This window comes from Megalobrama amblycephala, linkage group LG18 (genome assembly GCF_018812025.1).
Source record: "Megalobrama amblycephala isolate DHTTF-2021 linkage group LG18, ASM1881202v1, whole genome shotgun sequence".
Lineage (NCBI taxonomy): Eukaryota > Metazoa > Chordata > Actinopteri > Cypriniformes > Xenocyprididae > Megalobrama > Megalobrama amblycephala.
Genome location: NC_063061.1, coordinates 10,884,414 through 10,905,865, shown reverse-complemented (window position 1 = coordinate 10,905,865; position 21,452 = coordinate 10,884,414). Strand labels below are relative to the sequence as shown.

The window sequence follows — 21,452 nt, the reverse complement described above, 5'->3', positions numbered from 1 at the left end:
CCTCTGTGTGGATGACCACGAACACAGTGTTTTAGGCCAAATGGAAAAACTAAAAGAAATGGCTGTTCTGTCAGTCCCGCCCAAAATAACTGTTCCGTTAAAAACGCTCTGTCGAACCGACTGTCTGTGGGCGGGGATACAAAAATGTGGAAGTATAATCTGTAGTTATAACAAAAGCCCCGAAGCTGTCACAAGTCCAACGGGTGACACATTTTGCTTCATCTGGCAGACTTTTGCTGACAAATAAACGTGAATTTCTAGCTCCAGGTAACAGAGAGAATGAGTAAACATTGTTCATTTACATATACTATCGACACTGTAACAATACGAAGCGGGTTGAAAATCGACCAAGATACACTTTGGCCACGTTCACACAGCAGCAGAATACGGTTGTCAGTCCTGTATTTGAGTCCTTAATACGGTTATGTTCACACACAGTACGGTTATTTACGGGAGTGACAATCGCATTCTATAACCAAACTCACACCCGTAAATTTTCAGGACTCACAACCGCATTCTACGAATATTTGCGCTGTGTGAACGGAACCGCACTGGACAACTAGCTGTCTGTCATGTCATACAGTGCGAGAGAGCCACTCTGTTAAGGTGTTTTACTGTTCTCACTGTTCACAGTCACTGTTCTCCACCGGAGCGACTCCCATCAGTTTTCTGTTTCTTTTCCAAATTCAAATGCCGTGTCATGCGCGAGACGTCGCACACATGTATCGGTTAAGGACTCCGGCTAGTGCGTTTACATGCTGCTGTCGGTTAATTAAGTTTTGATGAATGAACTCGCGGTTCCAATGGTATCTTGTCATGCCAAGTGATAATACTTTTCAGTTTTATGGACGTCGCCATCTTTAATATTACGTTGGTCACTGTCGTTATGGTTACTCGTAAGAGAATACGGGCTTTGACTCTTGTTGCACGTTCATACAGGCAGTGTTCCAGACCCTACTGTAAGTTGCTGTGTGAACGAGACATTTCAAGACTCACACCTGTAAATAAATGCGGTTGTCAATCCCAAAAACTGACAGTGTGAACGTGGCCTTTAATTGATTTGCTTGAAAATGCTCAGAATTTCGTTTCCTTCAGAAATGTATTGCTCAGATGCCATGTGTTTGGCAGACAGTGTCAGTGTAGTTGCATCTATCAGTGCTAATGGGATAATAAGAGTGTTTCCTGTCTAAAAGACTTACTTGGTACACTCCATGAAGAGCTCTTTACATGCCTCCTGTTGCAAGCGTTCTGCACACTTAGTCACCATCTCCTCTGTTACCTCAGGGACATAGTCCTCTGACTGCAAATGGAAGAATTAGTACATGAAACTATCCTTTAACAAAAATAAATGCATTCATGCTCATGAATTATACAATAAACAAAGCAAAAAAGAGGAAACATTACAGTGAAACTTATCAAAATCAAATGAAAAAAAACAAAACAATTAAATCATGATAAAAATGAAATTTCTGTCAATATTTACTCACCCTCATCATGTCATTGCAAACATGTAAGACCTTCATTCATCTTCAGAACACAAATTAAGATATTTTTGATGAAATCCGAGAGCTTTCTGACCTTCCTATAGACAGCAATGTCATAACCAATTTCAAGGCCCAGAAAGGTAGTAAAGACATCGTTAAAATAGTCCATGTGACTACATGGCTCAGTATTGGCCAACGCTGTACACGTGAGCACCATGACTCATGCGTGTGATGCTGACGCAGGTGCTGACCAATACTGAGCTGGCGTTCTGAGAAGCCCAGAAGCGCTGCACTGTGTTTTACTATTTGAACAGTGTAGGGGACTGACAGGGAAGAGACGTTTTTTGTTTGTTTTGCTTTTCCATACAAAAGTATTTTCGTCACTTCTTAAAATTAAGGTTGAACCACTGTAGTCACATGGACTATTTTAACGATGTCTTCACTACCTTTCTAGGCCTTGAAATTGGTAATAACATTGTAGTCTATGGGCAGGTCAGAAAGCTCTTGGATTTCATCAAAAATATCTTCATTTGTGTTCCGAAGATGAACGAAGGTCTTGCAGGTTTGGAACGACATGAGAGTGAGTACTTAATGACAGAAATTTCATTTTTGGGTGAACTAACCCTTTAAATAAATATATTTGCAACACACACTAATATAATAATAATATAGGTCTTCCCTGTGCTACTCTTCTCTGTACCTTTGGGTTGAGGTACTTGTCTAGGAGTTCCTGTCCACATTCCTTCCTCTTCTCGTCTGGTGTTACTTCATACTCCGCCTGAAATTATGGAGAAACATTAGCTGTAATATTTTTTGATGTCTACAATCTTCATTATTTACACACTTATGATTTTACATTATCATCACTCAATACAGTTTCAATTTCAGGTCAGTTTCATTTTTTAGTTTACAAAGGCATGGATTTGAAAACAAAACAAAACAAAACATAAAAAAAAAAAACAAGACAAAATCCAACAAAAAACAAAATAAAACCCAAGACAAAACAAAAAACACAAAAAAACAAAAGAAACCCAAAATAAAACGGAACAAAACACACACAAAAAAACAAAATAACCAACATTGTACATTTTAAATTTGTGAACCTAAAAAGGCTGTAAAATACAGTTATTTTATTTCTATGAGGATTTTATCCAAACTCATCATGATGAATACGGAAGAATACATCTGAAGAATACAATTTTGATCCATCAAAATTAGTTTTAATAAAAGCAACATCAAAGGAAATCATAATCAAAACTGCAAGATATTTCACTATATCACAAAGATTACATTGCAGCGTAATATTCTGAATATGTGGGGACACTTCTACAATGCCTTGTTTTCTGTTGCTTAAACACTGAAGTCTTTACCACTTTACTAAAATGCATCCCAATCATTTACTTATCTTGATAATTTCCTACATGCAACTGACTGCTGCTTCGGTCTATGAGAAACATGCAAATATTAAAGAAGGGTCCAGAACCATATTCAGGGACCTTTTTTTTTTCAACTTGGACCAGCAAGCAACCGCTGTAGCAATCACATACCAATGTGCTGGCAAACACCCACAACACCCTAGCACCATGGCAGCGAGTTTTGCACAGACATGCACCGCACACATTTGCTTCAGAAAATGTGTACAATATGGTTTTAGATTCATGTTTATTTACAGAACACCACAAATAGAATTTCTCTACAAAATATGCAGCATCAAGGTCTTTCAAGGTGGAGCAAACACTAGCAAGTTTTTCATGTGGGCGTGTGCATGTACGCGTAAGACGACATGCGTGTTGTGATGTTTATGTTGTAGCTTGAAGGAACAGAGTATGAGTCTGCATTCCATATCTGAAACTGCATGTCACGTCAAAATATTTACAAAGACAAGATTTGCCCTATAACAGGATTTTGGAGGGCAGAACTGATCTCAAAGCAGTAGTTTTAAATGCTTAGTGGAGAGTCTGGTACTCTCTGTTTGAATGTAATTTTATTTCCAAGGCCAGTGTGTCAAGCTTTATAATAACAGATCTTAAATCTTGTAATCTGCTTGCCCCTAAGTTATGGGCGTGGAAAAGTTGCTGGTAGGCATTTACTCGGGGTAGAGGCAGTGGTGCAAATGTGACCCCAGCATTCCTGTTCAGAGCTGGGTCGCCCGACTTCTGAAAGGGGTGGAGGCAAAGGAACAAAAAGAGGCAGGCCATGAAGGAGGCTCAGAAGATGTTTTTATGAACAGTATTAGTAGTGAAATGAATCTACAATCACTTTAAATCAAAAGACATGGGCTCTGTTCCAAATTCTTATGTCCTACCATGCTATTTACTATCTACAGGTAGCTGCCTTATAAGGCTGCATACTAACAGAAAAGGAAGCTCATAATTGATGGAACTGAAAAGCTATACATATAAGCAGCAACTCAACAATAATAATAAGAGTACACTTAAAGGAAATTTCACTTTCTTTATTGGGCCATTTTGTGTTTGGGCAAGTTGAAAATGTTGGCAGGCAAGTAGTGTATGACAAGTAGCATGTTGCTAAACTAACAACTCTAAATCCTCGTTCACACCCATTATGATAACTATAACAATATTATATTAGAGTTCACACCAACGGTCAATAATGTTCTGTTTATTATGTGCACATGCAGTAATTATGTTAAAAGTCTGGTGGATTTCGCCTTTGGGCCTCATTGAAGATATGAGCCTCATTTAAGAGCAGATCGTAAAGCCACGCTGATGTAAATTTTTCGATTCATGAAAGTGTTTGTATTTTCAAACTCCAAAGTATTTTCTGCTCCAAAGCACACATAAAACATCTGGACAATTTTGTTCTTTTAGGAAAACTGATGACACTGCATTTTGATAACACTATCTACCCGAATAATATAATAAAAGTTTGTTTGCCCATATACCGTAGTGGGCCAAAAATTATATCCAGAGGGGATATGTTTTTAATGATCCTACAAGTTCAATTTAACCATGAATATAGTCAAACCAAAATTTATTCAGACACCTTGAACATTTCATTCATTAATACAGTTTATTCACTATAGTTATAATGATAATAAAATATGACAAGATCTCAGAGTTAAACTGTGTCAGAAAAAACTCATAATTATGTCAGATAACACTTAAGCAAAACATGGTCAGTGGTCAAAGTGTCTGAATAATTTTTACTGGTAGTCCAATGTATGAAGAATTTTGGGGTTTGACTGTATACACACACACACACACACACACACACACACACACACACACACACACACACACACACACACACACACACACACTATATTGCCAAAAGTATTGGGACACCCCTCCAAATCACTGAATTCAGGTGTTCCAATCACTTCCATGGCCACATGTGTATAAAATCAATCACCTAGGCATGCAGACTGCTTCTAAAAACATTTGTGAAAGAATGGGTCGCTCTCAGGAGCTCAGTGAATTCGTGATAGGTTGCCACCTGTGCAATAAGTCCATTCGTAAAATTTCCTCACTACTAAATATTCCACGCTCAACTGTTAGAAGGTATCATAACAAAGTGGAAACAATTGGGAACAACAGCAACTCAGCCACGAAGTGGTAGACCACGTAAAATCAAAAGAGTGGGGTCAGCGCATGCTGAGGCGCACGGTGCGCAGAAGTCACCAACTTTCTGCAGAGTCAATAGCTACAGACCTCCAAACTTCGTGTGTCCTTCAGATTAGTTTAAGAACAGTGTGTAGAGAGCTTCATGGAATGGGTTTCCATAGCCGAGCAGCTCCACCCAAGCCTTACATCACCAAGTGCAATGCAAAGCGTTGGATGGAGTGGTGTAAAGCATGCCGCCAACAGACTCTAGAGCAGTGGAGACGTGTTCTATGGAGTGACGAATCATGCTTCTCTGTCTGGCAATCCAATGGACGAGTCTGGGTTTGGCGGTTGCCAGGAGAAAGGTACTTGTCAAACTGCATTGTGCCAAGTGTAAAGTTTGGTGGAGGGGGGATTATGGTGTGGGGTTGTTTTTCAGGGGTTGGGCTTGGCCCCTTAGTTCCAGTGAAAGGAACTCTTAATGCTTCAGCATACCAAGACATTTTGGACAATTTCATGCTCCCAACTTTGTGGGAACAGTTTGGGATGGCCCCTTCCTGTTCCAACATGACTGCGCACCAGTGCACAAAGCAAGGTCCATAAAAACATGGATGAGCGAGTTTGGTGTGGAGGAACGTGACTGGCCTCAACCCGATAGAACACCTTTGGGATGAATTAGAGCAAAGACTGCAAGCCAGGCCTTCTCGTCCAACAGCTTCTCAAAAATTCCCACAAACACACTACTAAACCTTGTGGAAAGCCTTCTTACAAGAGTTGAAGCTGCAAAGGGTGGGCCAACTCAATATTAAACCCTACGGATTAAGAATGAGATGTCATTAAAGTTCATGTGCGCGTAAAGGCAGGCGTCCCAAAACACATATATATATATATATATATATATATATATATATATATATATATATATATAAATAAAAGGCAAACTATAGCTACAGTTTTTATTTTACTATGTCAAAACAAAATGGATAGAAAAATAAAATGCTCACAGGAAAAAAAAAAATCTGTAGTTTGTTAAATTTTCAGTTTAACATAACTAAGATTAATAACTGATGTGGAAGTATCTAATCTTAACTAAATGTTAACAAATGAAACCTTTCTTTGTATAACAGCCTGGCCAAAAATTTCATAATTTGGCATGTTTCATTGCGTTTTCACAAATAAAATAATTGACTCCAAGCATAACTACCTAATATGCTAACAAAATCCTTTTATTTTTATAATATTTGAAAAAGGATGTAAATGTAAATTTGCATAGACAGGACATCAGTTTTGGCCAGTACTGTATGTAATCTTTTAGCTATTAATTTCATATAATAACAAAATTAATTAGTTAACTAATAGTGACAATACATTTTATTATAAATTATTTTTTTCTTTTTTTTCCTCTCTTTTTTTTTTATTCTGAGCACCAGTAGTATTTGTCTGCAAGCTTACATTTTCATTGAATAATTTTTTAAGCATATGGCCAATTAGTCTCTTTTGCATTTTGTTGCAATATACTGGATCCAAACCTGGGAAGGGAGTCCAAATATCCCACAACAATACAGTACAAAAAATGTATGTAGTTGTAATACATCTCCAGAATTTCCGCTAATTGCGAATGAGCGTGAACACACACCCTATTTACGAATTATTGGAATTGATTAACACAATTTTAACTATCAAATCTGAAGTTTAAAAAGTGTTTGTGAATCCAGAAGAGTTTTTGGGCAGGTCTATTTTTAGTGCAAATTACTCATATAATTATGAATGTTTTTATCTTTGATTATCTGGAAAAAAATTTCTAAAAGTGATTCTAACAATATTGTTTCTCCGTGTTGTTATTGTATTGCTGTGGTGTGGACTTCCTTATTCTCAGAGTGATTATTAATACTTTATAGTTATCGTCCTTGGTGTGAACGGATCTTAAAGGCTCTTTCCATAGCTGTAGCATTTAGCAATGGCAATCATAGCAAGTTTTAATATCATACATAGGTGTACCTAAACACCACACTGACCTCACAGTATGTTATGAAACAGGGTAAGGGTAGGATAGGGGCTAAAGTTATTCCTGTAGCTGCTCCACAACTAGCCTCAACTTGCTCGTTTCATTGTACGTAAGGCCAGATGTTTTGCAGATGAAAGGGAAAGATACAAAAATAGTTTAAAGAGAATTAATTCTCACCACAACATCCAAGAATTTGACACAGCGCCTCAACTCCGGCCTGGTGTCACAGAACTGACGGAATAGCAAGCGTCCGATTGGCTGCCTCTCACAAAGACTGTTGTAGTCTTTCTCTGTGGAAAGAGACCAACATGAAACACAGTGACTAAGGGCTTTGAAAAGGTGGTATTAAGCACATACACACACACACACAGAGAGAGAGAGAGAGAGAGAGAGAGAGAGAGAGAGAAGGAGGAGTAAATATCATTTGGGACAATCAATGAATACAATAAAAATCAATAGCACTTTCCTCTCTTCTTTTCGCTTTGGAAAGGAAACTGAAGAGACGAAACCATTAGTTGACCGCAACAAAATGGATAATAACATCGACAACATCTTCAGAATATCAAAGGCACAGCCCAGGATTGGTAAAGCTGTTGCGTTTAAGCCAAATTTAAAGAATAACAGATAACAGCAAGTTTTGCTTCAGACCCAAGTTTTACACTGAAAATCAAGTGGTGACCCAACACAGTACTAAAATTGTTTAGCGTAACCAAAGTAACATTGAAATTTTTTAATTCATGAACTGCATAAGCCTGACAATGTGCAAAAATGATTGAGATCTGAGAAATCATTGAGCACTGAGTATTGAGACCTTTTTCTTGCTGGATGAGAGTAAATTTTGTTAGAGGTCGCACTGGTGCAACCACTACATTGCCCAACTGATAAGAACTGCCATTTCTGTTGCATATGAAAAACATCAAACGGCAAACAAAACAAAAGGGGAACGAAACTGCGCAGACAGTTTATCAGCTCGGAGCAATACGGCGCGAGCTTAGAACAGGTTTACTGTTCGGGCCAATCTTGATTACGCTACACCGTTATTACACTACGCTGGCTGGGAGATCCAGCGAGAAAGAGTTTGAATTCGCCACAGTATTAATAACATCGCTGCGAGATCTAGTGAGAAGCATTCAAATTCTGTGCAGAATTTTGTTATAAATCATATCAGATCAAATAGTGCTGACTTAGAATCCAGAAGATCATGTGCCATGAACGAACAAGTTGGCTTTTCAGTCCACAAATCACCAACATTCACCATGAATTTTATGTAGTAATGCTAACTGTAACCATGGTATTGTAAAAGAAATAGTGAAATGTTTTTATATTATTCATTTCAGGGTTCGTACAACATTTAGAGAGTGAAATTCAAGCACTTTTCAAGGACTTTAACGTGCTTCACACTTTTTCCAGCACTTCAAGGCTCTAAATATTATCCAATTTGAATGTTAATTTTAATGTGATAACTAAAAATAATAATATTTACATTTTTCTCTATAAAATTAGGTTGTTTTTTTTTTACGTTACTGTTAATAAAAATTTATTTTATCTGCATTTCAGCTCAAGCTCAGTGCTTTACTGTCAAATGTGCATTTCCAAGAAATAGGCGTGTAATATTATTAGGTGTTGCACTTATTATTGAAAAGGTGGTATTAAGCAATTAGTCATTATATGTAATAAGCAATACAGGTAATAAGCAATAGTCATTTTATGATTAAAAGTCCCCCACCCCCCAGCACTACCAAATCAGTTGCTGGCGCCACCATCTGTAGAACTTGGTGGCACCTGTGCTAATGTTCTGAAATGTTAGCCTGGAGCACTGAATGCAATTTAATTTTAATTTTATTTAAAATCGATTTTATTTTAATTTAATTTAAAAATTTTAATTCAACTCAAATGTCTTAAAATGTCATTTTATTTAATGTAACATTTATTAATTTTTATTTTAATTAAAAATTAAATCTCATTTTAATTAATTGAAATTTGTGAATTATTTTGTTTTTAATTCATAATTTTATTTTATTTTATGGACCAAAAAAACACTGATCTAGAGATCAGGGTGGCAATGGTCAACGTAATGCTGAATGAAATGAAAAGACCACTTATTTTGCACAATATTTACTCAAAACAAACACACAAAAAACATTTCCAAACAGAAATTCACAATTACTAGCAAATAAACTCAAAACAGGCAAATGTTGGTCGATTAATTACCCAAATTGATAAAGAGCTCTTTCAATTTAAGATAAAGCAATAGCCTAACATGCAATTACTTCAAACCACAAGGCTCCGACTGTAACAGTTTCTCTAGACCACGTCTTTGGCCACACACCTGATGGAGTGGCTGAAATGAGTGTGATTATGAAGACAGAATGCATTGAAGTGAACAGAGTGGGAAGGCTGTTGCCAGTGGCTGAGATTTGCATTTGCTTCTCAGGTATATGCAAAGAGATAGCAGGATGGGAGTGTGTGGACCTGCAGCAATATAGAGGCAGTGTGTAGGAGGCTGGTATTGATAGCAATGCCGCATAAATACATGGAGAGCTTACAGCTCCTTCATAACGCTGCTGGCACAAAGCGCAAAGATGTACTGTAGAGTGCAGATAACAATCAACATTATTGCTGTTGATACACACTTGTTTTAATTAGAGTAGATGAGATCTCTTTAGAGAAATATTTGTCTTCAGATATACTGCTGAAAGTGGCCACCACCATACATTGTGGAGATGCTGGTGTCTCCATCAAGAATCTTAAGTACTGTAGCTTAGGAAAAAGATTCTCATTTACTAACCCTCGTTAGGAAACTCGTATGTTTATTTCTTTCTTTATTATTTTGTGTAGACATTCTGAAGAATCTTTATGCAGCTCTTTTTCATTCAATGTAAGAAGTGATAGGCACAATAAAACAACTTGTGTGTTATATCACTATAAAGCTTCTGAAGCATATATTAAACCTTTGTGACATTATTCATTGAAAATATTGTCCTCTGCTCTTATAGCTTGTTAATACTTAATGCGTAATCAAGCTTGACATCACATGTCAGCTAATGCCATTGTAGCATTATCTGCCATATTTAAATGTATGCAAGACATACACAAGAGAGCGTTTTACTGAAATGTTGTATTTTGTTTCTTATGCTATTATTATTTCCTCTCTCTCTTTTGATTCGTTCCCTTAAGCCTATATGGATGAAGCGGTTTGATGATAAACCATCATAAAAATGCCTGATGGTTAGTATTACTGCACTGAAAAAATCCCTGAAACTATTACTTCTTTTCTTAACAAAGAAAATAAGTAATTTTAACTTGGCCAGTAGGCTAAACGGTTGAGTAATTTCTACTTTACACATCGACGGTAACATTCGATGGACGTTTTTGAGTATGAATGTGCCATTTTGAGTAGAAAATGAATTCCAAATGTCACAAAATGGCAAGGTTACTAAACCTAACCACAAAAGCAATGATAAAAGTGTAAATACAGCTAGAAAACAGCGAAAAATCAACCTCATTAATTATTCAAGGACCAGTGAATGATGGGAGCACCAGTATCAGAAAAGTTGAGTAGTTTTACTTAATTTTAGAATGTTGATATTTACGCTTTAATTTCTACAAGCTTGAATTGAGTGCTACTATAGACCTTATTTTCCAGAGAAACAAGCGCGCCGCCATCTTTAGAATATTGTCTTTGAACTTCCGTTTTAGCGGTAGCCCTGTATATATTTCTATGGCATAGTTGTTGAAGAATAATTAGCTAGTGAAGTGGATTTACCTGTTGTAGAGTTAATGAAAGTTATCATGAGCATTGTTATGTTTAAAGCAGATGTCTTAACAAATGTCAGTAGACCGGGAAGATTTTAAAATGAGCCGTTCATTCATAAATACATAAGATCGCTGTGGAAATACAAGCCGGAAGTCAAAAGACAACGAGCGCAGCGCTGAAAAGGGGCGGGGCTACATAAGGTCTATAGAATTTACTTACAGTAGTTTTTTTTTTTAATTATTGCCTGAACTAACTTTTTCCATGTTGAAATTACATTAGTTTTTTTCAGTAGTATTTACTTCTCCATAAAATCATTTTTATCAGTGTTTTTCATATTTTAATTATCACTAAAACCATATTTAATTATTGCGATTTGAAAAACTTGTGTATCGCAAGTTGGAAACAGCTCTATTTCTGCTGTTCCATAAGCGCCAACTACTTTCAAAGAGTGGATTTACATTTTCATTCAGCCTGTCTGCTGTTTTTGTTCAGACCAGAGCCGTTCAGATCAATGTGAAAATCAAACCAAATTTTTGATGTAAATTTTAACCGGTAGATGGAAAAAAAGCTAATGTGCATTCTAAAATGCACTCACAATTTAACTGCATTAGATACAAACTTTAAAATCAAGTGGCATCTGGAAATGAATTATGCTAGGAGTTTTTCTCAGAACGTCACTTTTCATGAGCTACTTTTTGATTATTTTCAACCAGCTGGTCTTGAGGTCATTTTTGAACAATGTATTTATTGCTTCATACCAGACAGTACCTTTTATGAAATGTACTGATTAAAAAGTGTATTTGAGCTCTATTTCTTGGTGTAAGTGTTCAAATCCTTTTTGGTGCCACTGTATTTGATTACGTCAAAGAGTTTGGGGTCATAAAAAGTCAATTTATCACACAATATGTGGTGCACAATTTTGTTCAGTGGTTTACATCAATGGGTTTCTGATTGACTACTTTAAGCTTTAGTGATGAGTTTTAAACTGTCTCAGTTGTAGCAAGAAGACTGTGAGTAATTTTATGTTGTTAATAATTGATCATGAAATGGGACTGCTTTATCTTCCTCTCCTCCCCCTCCTGGGGTGGTCTTCAATTCTACAACACCATTAAAAACCTTAAAGACAAACCAGGTTTGACCCCCATGCCCATTTTATGATTAAATGAGCAGTAACATGGTTTCATTCATACAGTCACAAGGCTTGCTTTGAGTGTACAAAGTCATCGGAAGCGATGGAGAGATTGGCCTTTGGAAGAGGGTCTTGCTCTCTGTTACAATGTTAATTCTCAGAGGGGTTTCATGACCCTCAAAATTGATCCAATTGAGTGCATTAGCACACAATTCGTCAATGCATATTACTGAAACCACAACTTGTGTAAAATTGTTGTGTACAGCTAAATTACGACTGTTTTGGTGCAAGAAACATGAACTGTCAGGGAAAATTCTAAAATCAGGGCTCGAAAATAAGGACTACCTGATGGCTCCAGGCACAGTGTGAAAGATGTTTGAAGCAGTTAACTGAATTGTCACTGGCACTGTCACGATAGTTTATCATTTGCATGCTTTTTAAATCTTACCAATTTCAATATGAGCAATTTGAAACCTTTTAAGAGCAAGGATATGCGATAGAGAACTCAATTTGTTACTCGCACACTGTTTGATAAAGGTTTTCTGCACGCGCACACCCAAAGTGCACTCTCCATCAGCGCACGAATACTGAATTGAGGTCTCTTTCGTATCTTATGACATATTAACACAGTCGGTTATGTCTTAAATGAATGTAAACATCTGTGAGAACATTGAATGTCTCAGTATACTAGATTCATGAATACGCTGTTCACATAGTAAACACAGTGCAGCACTTTCGGGTTCTTTTCAGAACGGCGGCTCATTATTGGCCAGTTCCTGCGTCAGCATCACACGCATGCGTTGTGCTGCTCATGTGAACAGCGTCGGCCAATACTAAGCCCGGAAGAACCCGGAAGGCACTGCACTGTGTTTACAATGTAAACAGCGTAGGAGACTGACATGGAAGAGAAGAAATTGTTGATTAAAGTTGTTATTTTTGTTTAAAGGTTTACATTAAGGTTGAACCACTGTAGTTACGTTGACTATTTTAACAATGTCTTTAGTACCTTTCTGGGCCGTAAAAGTGGTAATAAGGGTGTTTTCACATATAGTTCATTTTAAAAGAACCAAACCCAGTTCAAAGTCAACCAGAAAGGGAACCAGCCGAAAGTGACCTCAGTCCTTTTTGTGTTCACCATCTAGTGGAGTCAAAAGAGAACCCAGTTCTTTTTTTGGTCCTCTTCAGCACTGAAGTGATCTCAGACCCTTTCTTGTTCACACCACAACCTCATAAGAACTCAGACCCCAGCTTTGTGTGTTTTCAGTAACACTGCTGCTTTTCTCTAATTGTGAAAGGCAAAAAATACAGAAAAAATAACTGATAACTGATCAGGTTTATATATATATATACACACATACATATATAATACACACATATACTTAGGACCATGTGATATTTCAGTTTTTCTTTTTTAATAAATCTGCAAAAATGTCAACAATTCTGTGTTTTTCTGTCAATATGGGGTGCTGTGTGTACATTAATGAGGGAAAAAAATGAACTTAAATGATTTTAGCAAACGGCTGCAATATAACAAAGAGTGAAAAATTTAAGGGGGTCTGAATACTTTCCGTACCCACTGTGTATGTGTGTGTATGTGTGTATATATATATATATATATATATATATATATATATATATATATATATATATATATATATATATATATATATATATATATATATATATATGCACACACACACACACACACACACACATATCCGAGAGCATTTGGAGGGCTTATTTATTAAAATACAAGTTTACATGAGTCAAAAACAATGAAATTTTTTTTTTCATGTTTTCATGCTGGGGCCAGAGAAAATTTTACACTAAACAGGACTTCAGGATGGAGTTTGTTTGCTGGTTCCAACAAGGTCAACATCATGCTAAAATCTCCAAGAGCACTGGGTGATATTAGACTTTCATTTGTCATTGTTTAGTGGGGGCAATTCTGTGATAAAGTCAAATATACAGCCAGGGGAATATAGTCAATGTCATAAACCTGAATTGAAGGCTCATTAACGGTTGCAGTGGTGGCTCACAAAATCCATATAGACAGAAGGCCACTGGAGCTTTACATGGAAACCATAATGGCTGTTTATATATATCTAGGCATGGATGCATGTTGAATTGGATAGTTTTGTTTTTGTCAAAACTGAAAATCAGTCAGCCTTCCTGTCTGGTAGCAGAGAACTGTGAGCAGAGAAAGAAAACCCAAGGTGTCTGCGTGGATTACAGTGTGCTTCTGGGCATGTTGTCATTTGCTGTGGAGGTTGTTTTTTGGTTCTTTGCATTTAAACACGGAAGCTGAGAACTTCCTCAGGTGCCAGCCCAAGCGTCTGTGCTTTAAAACAGAGAAAAAAATGGCTGAACATCTGCTGTTGTCTGGCCTGAAGTGGCAAGTAGACGCTTCTAAGCTTATGAATCAATGGCAATAAAACAGACACATTCTCATACAAACAATTCAAACATGACCTTTGACAAAAGTCGATGCAGACATGTTTTCTCAATTCCCTAAGGTGATGTCATCACAATCTGACACACAGCAGGGCAAAAAAATCCCCAAGGCTTTCCCGAATGACCTTTTTCAGGAGAATACCAATGGATTCTAAACACAACAATTAGACAGGACTGAACAAGCTTGGAAACATTGTCTTGCGTAAACATGTGAAAATGGTCCCCTGAACCTTTTTATCTATCTGTATTATTCATTCATGTTTATATCTTGTTGTGATTGTCATTTAAAACATTGAATGTTGAGAGGAAGAAAATTTCGTTCCAGGAATTGAGTCATATGAAAAATGAAGATCAGGTTCACCCCTGAGAGCATTTCAAAATGTATATATGACAATAAAGGTCTCTTTAAGTCACATTATACTAAATAAAGGAAGCTACAAATGATAAATTTAAACATTTGTCATTCTATGGTTTATCAGTAAGCGACACTAACAGTATCAGTAGCATACCACTAAAAGATTAGCCTGCTAGATTAGCAATTAGCCTGCTAGCAATTAGGTGATTAGTATGCTTACTTTACTGTTAACCGATTAGCCTGTTAGCATAGAATACCTTTAGACAAACAGCCTGCTACTTAGGATGTGTCTCAATCAGCTTGGGTGAACTAACCCTTTAACAACTGGTTATTCATGATAATAATAGGAATTCATAATATTTTGTTTATTAGGTTGTTTTGACACTTGGGATATGAAATGTACATAACATACTTTGGCACAATTCACTGTGAGGCACATCAAAGATAAAACCTGTAAGAGAAAGCTTAATTATTTAGGGACACACTTGTCCGTAAGGAACATTTTAATATAATACTGCTGACAAAGTGGAGAAAAATCAAATGCACTGATCTTCAGCCTCCCTAGAAGCAAAGTGGCAAGATATGACGTGTTCACAATATAAAATGATGAAGAGGGGTATTATTGAATGGAGCACATAAAATGGGATGGGAACACCCCAGGCATGGGAGGTTGAAAATAATCAGAGATGCCTAAAGCAGTCATTTATATCTTGAGCTCTTAAGCATTCATTTCAATGTTTATATTGTTTGGGCCTTCGTTTGTGGTTTTGCACTCAAGTTCCTTCTTCAGACACCTAAGGCGAAGCCAGCATGATTCTTGTTACACTTAAAAGGCTTCAAAGTTACATGAGACATGGAATAATTCACAAAAGTGTAATGGCATTGGTCATAGTAGTAGTAGTAGTAGTAGTAGTAGTAGTAATGATAATAATAAATTTTTTAGATTAGATTAGATCTCCATTGGCCAACTAAAGAAAGCTGAAGCTGTTTGAGAAAAAATAACAACAAATACTTCAAAAAAAAAAAAAAGTGTGGAATGGCTTGACACAGTAATTATAACAAAGGAAACAGGAAGTAAGTGAGCAAGACACAGGCGTTGAGATACTTTGGGCACAGTGCGCACACACACACACACACATACACACACACACACGCACACACACACACACGCACACACACACACACACACACACACACACACACACACACCCCCCCCCCAAGTGTTTCACTTCCTGCCCAAGTCAAGTTGATTAATATTCATGGGACTGTGTTTCCTTTTGAACCAGTTTCACCAATGAACTCTAGTTATGTCAGGTACCATGCTAATATAATGGGATCATGGGAAACAGAGAAAGCTTTTCTTCAACATCAAGAGGCAATATTTTCCCAGAGTAGACTCCTGGGCGGCTCACAGCTGATTCCCATCTAAACCACATCTCATTTGCAGAATCTGGTGACATTAGGATAAATTAGGCTCCAACTCAGAGGAAATTATATGATTGAATTTAAACTAATAGGTACTTTTAACCCCCCCCCCCCAAACCCCACTCCTCAATTATGCATCTGTGTATGCCAACTGTACAGTAACAGTGCTGTTTACAAAGAGAACCTCACTATTACTGCAGCTTTGCTTACACACAGGCTTAGGATGTGAACAAAGGATGTGAAAAAAAGTAGTAAATTCAGCACGTAACTCATCCCACACTGCTACAAACATGAATGATAACTCAAATCATAGCTTGTTGAGAAGAGATGTGCTTAAACTTTTTTTTAAATGAACGGTTGCATATTTTGCCCATAAACCTAGCAACCACCCACACAACACCCTAGCAACCATCGAGAATTGTGCCAAAAAAACACACAAAACACTTTAGAAATCATATAGCATGCCAAATGGAAACAAGGTAAGCATGATATATCAGTATCATAATTTTTTTCTATGGTCAATAAAGGATATTCAATTGTGCATGCCTTTGCTGTCATCTAACATTTACTTAATCTTTAAAAACAGTAATAATTTTAATTATCCATTTAATAATAACACTGCTTTGTATTTTTTATTCTGTGATGTGCATTCTTTATACTGTGATGCCTCATGCCTAAATTGTAGCATTTAAACAATTTATTTTCAAATTATTTTATTTCAGACAAAATGCCATAACTTCATTAGCTTATAGGTATTAGTCAGAATATACAAAAAAAAAAAAAAAAAAAAAAAAAATTCAGCCAGCCTTAAAATCATACACAAAATCCTAGACCAGGGGTGTCAAACATACGGCCCACAAAGGTGTCCAATCCGGCCCGGTGGATGATTTGAACGATAATAAAAAAAATAGAGATGCACTAGTCCACTGGTCATAAATCCAAAGGTTTTTTTTTTTTGTCAATCATTATTCCGGGCTTGCAAACAAAATGCTTTGTAATAATTTCCCAAAATTTCATTTGTATGGAAATATTTACGAAGTCTGTAAACAGGACGTTAACACAGGCACATGCTGAATACGGACAAAAAGAGAACAGACGCGCCAGCAGAGAAAATACTCTACCATACACAAGCTCACTGTTTGCGAAAAATAGGAAGAATAATATAAATATTAAATTGGGGTTGATATGAATGTAGCTCTGAAGAGACCTGTATTCAGAAAAGTTGAGATGGCTTTTCCTCTTATCTCCTTATAAAGTAGTAGCCTATTTATCGACGCAGCACTGCTTTGTGTATAGCGGTAACCATATCACTGCTGTTCCATAAGCGTCACCTACTATCAAGAGAGTGAATCTGCATTTTCATTCAGTCCGTCTGCTGATTTGGTTTTGTGCAGGTGTCTTATGTAGCATAATTTCACAAAGCTAAAGTCAGACCATGCTTTTTTGCTGTTAATCTTGAAATTATACAATAATTTAAATTAAAAACAACTGCTCATGCTCATATGCATAACATCTTTGTTGGGATTGTGATAAAAATGCAGTATCAAGTATCTAATATCAAAGAGCTACACATATTTTTAAACAAATACAAATAAATTTGCTTTAAAAAAAAATTGCAACCAGTATCAGAATCTGCCAATTTGCTTCTAAAAAAATTGGAATTGGCCATGAAAAAATAAAATAGGTGCATCACTAATTAAAAAAAACAAACAAAAAAACATTATTTTAAAAATCTAACAGTTTTTTTTTGCTGTAAAAACAAATGCAGATTTAAAGAGCAGTGTACTAGATTTCTTGCTAATTAATTTGTTGTTTATATGGTAAATATTAATGCAACTATCAGCGATATATATATATTTTTAAATTAATTAATTCGGCCCACACATGGTTATTTTTTTTCCGTTCTGGCCCTCAACCTAAAATGAGTTTGACACCCCTGTTCTAGACTCTTCACACATTTGCACAGCCATGTAACATTTACATTTTCAAAATAAAATGTTAACATCTACTATCTGAGCATTTTTATTTATTTTATCTCGATACAAGGAGAAGTTTTTGTTGTGAGAACAGAAGGAAATGCCACATTTCCCTGGCATTGCACACACTCAAGATTGGTCAGGAAGTTAAGAGTGATTGTGTAACACCTCAAGTTTCTTCCACAACCTTCCTTCAAAAACATTGTTCTACAAAGTGCTATTACTTCATCTTAGGGCAGGCTCACACTACACAACTTTTGGCTGTGACAAACCCCCAGATCAGTGCTCGTTGCGGTTTATATCCAACTTATATCCAAAAGTTTATATCCAACTTGCTTCAGCTTGTGATTTTCAAGTGATCCTGAAGAGCTTGATTAGCAGGTTCAGGTGTGTTTGACTAGCTAAACTCTGCAGAACAGCGGGCCTCCAGGAGCAGGGTTGAAGACCTATGTCAGACATGGTCTTGTTATTGGAAGAAACGAGGATCCGTGGCAACCATTGGAGAAAGCATAACAGCTAACTCGCATCACGTGTGCTTTGATAACCAAACACATTACAGCCATTTCATTTCATTCAGAGTTGTGCGATAGTCTATAACTGTTTGCAGAAACCATAAAAATGAATGAGAGGTGCGGTAAACCTTTCTCTTAAAACAGCATTTTTTTCGGTGTAAAGTTAAACTCAAAAATAGATCAATCCAGAGCAAAAGTTTAAGAGCAAACATGTTGAAGATTAACCAATAGGCTGTTGATTAATTAAAAGATAAGGTATTTCCTCACAAATGCAGTTTATTCAGCATAGTGAAGCCTCTCCTCCACTGACATCCATCCTGTCTCCTTCCCTGCATACCACAGCGTTAGCAGGCATTATGCTTTTTCAGCTAAGGTTGCAGGCTTGCCTTCAAATGGCTTTAGTTGTAGTGTGTGCAATGCAACAACAAGGTTGAACTAATTGTGAAATTCTCGTGGGAATTTATGTGAGGAAACTTTGTTTTCTGTTGACTGTCTCTTGACCAAATGTCTTGTAGTTTGTGACTATCACAGACATATCTGATGAGCGTGTGAACACAACTGCCAATCAGAGGTGTTTATGAATCCGCTTAACAGCGTCACATTTTTAAAATTTCAGTACCGACGCGATACCAAGTTTGACAGCACTAGTAAACGCACGCTGCTATGACAAGATGACAACAGATGACAAGAAACCTTGTTGTGTAGTGTGAGCACCACAACAATTCAGGTAGATTTACATTCCTGTAGTGTGAGCTTGCCTTAAAGTTGCCATGAAATCAAAATGGAAGTTTTTTGGCTTTTAGTATGAAGATGTTAGCCTTCCTGTTATCTATAAGCTAGCGTGCTCCAAAACAATGACAAAATTCATATTTAGAAGATATAAGCATTCAAAATTTACAGTCTCTCACTTCCGCCAATATGGATCAACGATTTTGATGACATCACGTAGGGCTGTCGCGATAACCGCAATTTCGTAATACCGCGCTTTTGACGAGCCAACCACAGAACGCTGCAAAAACCGCAGCAAACGCGATATTTGCATGTTTTCTATTTTTTGAAAGGCTATGTCCTTCTCGTTTTACACTTCATACACGTGTACTAAATATTAAATAAGGTAATAATGATAGCATAATGTGTACCATGGTGATTTGTACAGAGGCTCCGTAGATTTGCACTAAACAAGCCTCAACAGACAGAGATGAGTAACGTTAGTTCTGCTTATACTCGTGAAATATCAGCAGAAAGTCTTGTTTAGTCAGATTGGAGGATCGAAACTAACTATTACACATACAACAATAGCTCTACCATCTTATTGTCAGGTTTATGTTCTGTTTTGTAGACCCTTATTTTGACATTCTCTTTACTTCAATGCTCTATTTAGTTTCGTTATTGAATATGACCTCTCTCTCTCTCTCTCTTTTATATATATATATATATATATATATATATATATATATATATATGGCGGTAATACCGCATATCGCGCTATTATTGAGCCACTCAAAAATACCGCAAGGGAAATTCCTTAACCACGACAGCCCTAACATCACGTTGCACTTCAGTTTCTCATCAGATTTTCTGTCCAATCAAATGCTCTCTAGAGTCTAAAGCATCCCGCTCCCTACATTATAAATACAGGCTGAAGCTGCAGCTAAAATCGGTCACACATTTACTATTTTTTGCATGTTGAATTGCATGCTTTCCATTGGTCTGGTTTCACGCATTGGATCCTGTTGAATTCTGCACAGAATGCTGTATTTTAATGTGATAATGGAGGATATTAGGAGGAGAAACTGTTAGAGATTAGAAGGAACAGTGGATCTGGCCAAACTGTGATTTTAAAAAAGGGGAGGATTTCTTTGATATGTCCCACCTTGTCTTCGTGTTTCAGTGGAAGTTACGTTAAAGGATTAGTTCACTTTCAAATGAAAATTACCCCAAGCTTTACTCACCCTCAAGCCATCCTAGGTGTATAATTGAATAATGCTGCACGTTTCAAGGCACTTCAGTGGGCCTTTAAGTTGTCAAATAACACATCTACAATGACAAAATATCAATATAACAACCTTAACAATCATGAACTCTGACCTATTTGAATTGTGTATTTCCTTTCAAAATGAACCGAGTTGGGAGGTGCAGCAGTGAGAGAGCATGCACATTGCAACAGTAGATTTGGTAAGAACATCTATGTGATTTCTAAAGGAAACTGATTCAGCAAAAGTTGGTCACAAGGCACACATACTGTAACTGTAAATAAAAATTTGAAGTCTAAACAATTCAATTCACAAAACACCTGCAAAATATATGGAATTCATTAATTTACCAGTGCGAAATCAAAGACATTAACAGCACAATTCACAACTTTTTTCCATCTTGAGAAGGATTAAGTGACTAACATCAAAAAATGACAGTTAACTTCCTCTTTCTGGCCCGGCCACAGTTTCCTCTCCTCTACAACAGCCGCACACTTACACTGTGTACTTTGTTGCTGACGCAGGCATGAAACTCTGTGGCCAACCTACATTCTCAACATCCCGGTTTACATTTAACAACTTCATAATGTGGACAATATTGCACAAGTATGCATAACCATTACAAAGATTGCAAAACAGCTGTACTAATGTATTACCCTCAGAAGGAGCAAGACAGACAAAAGAAGATGGGAATGTGTTTTTGTGTGCGAATCTATATATGTGCTAGTCTCTGCACGTGTGACACCTTGATTGCATAGGCGGAGGGTAAACCAACTCCAGGGTTAGACGCGCTTCCTCCTTAAAAACACATTTAAA

The 21,452-nt window shown here is 36.8% G+C and overlaps 1 protein-coding gene across 3 annotated transcripts in view; it reads right to left on the bottom strand.

The window, feature by feature from the left end:
* Positions 1-21,452, bottom strand: part of grk6 (G protein-coupled receptor kinase 6) — a 61,673-nt gene that overhangs the window by 25,747 nt on the left and 14,474 nt on the right. For all 3 annotated transcript variants that reach the window (XR_007181424.1, XM_048167321.1, XM_048167322.1), the window contains exons 3-5: positions 7,233-7,345; positions 2,185-2,262; positions 1,200-1,300 (exon numbers count right to left, since the gene is read on the bottom strand). Coding sequence is in view for 2 of the 3 variants with exons in the window: in XM_048167321.1 (XP_048023278.1) it covers positions 1,200-1,300; positions 2,185-2,262; positions 7,233-7,345 (292 nt within the window). In the remaining variant the exon portion in view is untranslated. The remainder of the gene's footprint in view (positions 1-1,199; positions 1,301-2,184; positions 2,263-7,232; positions 7,346-21,452) is intronic.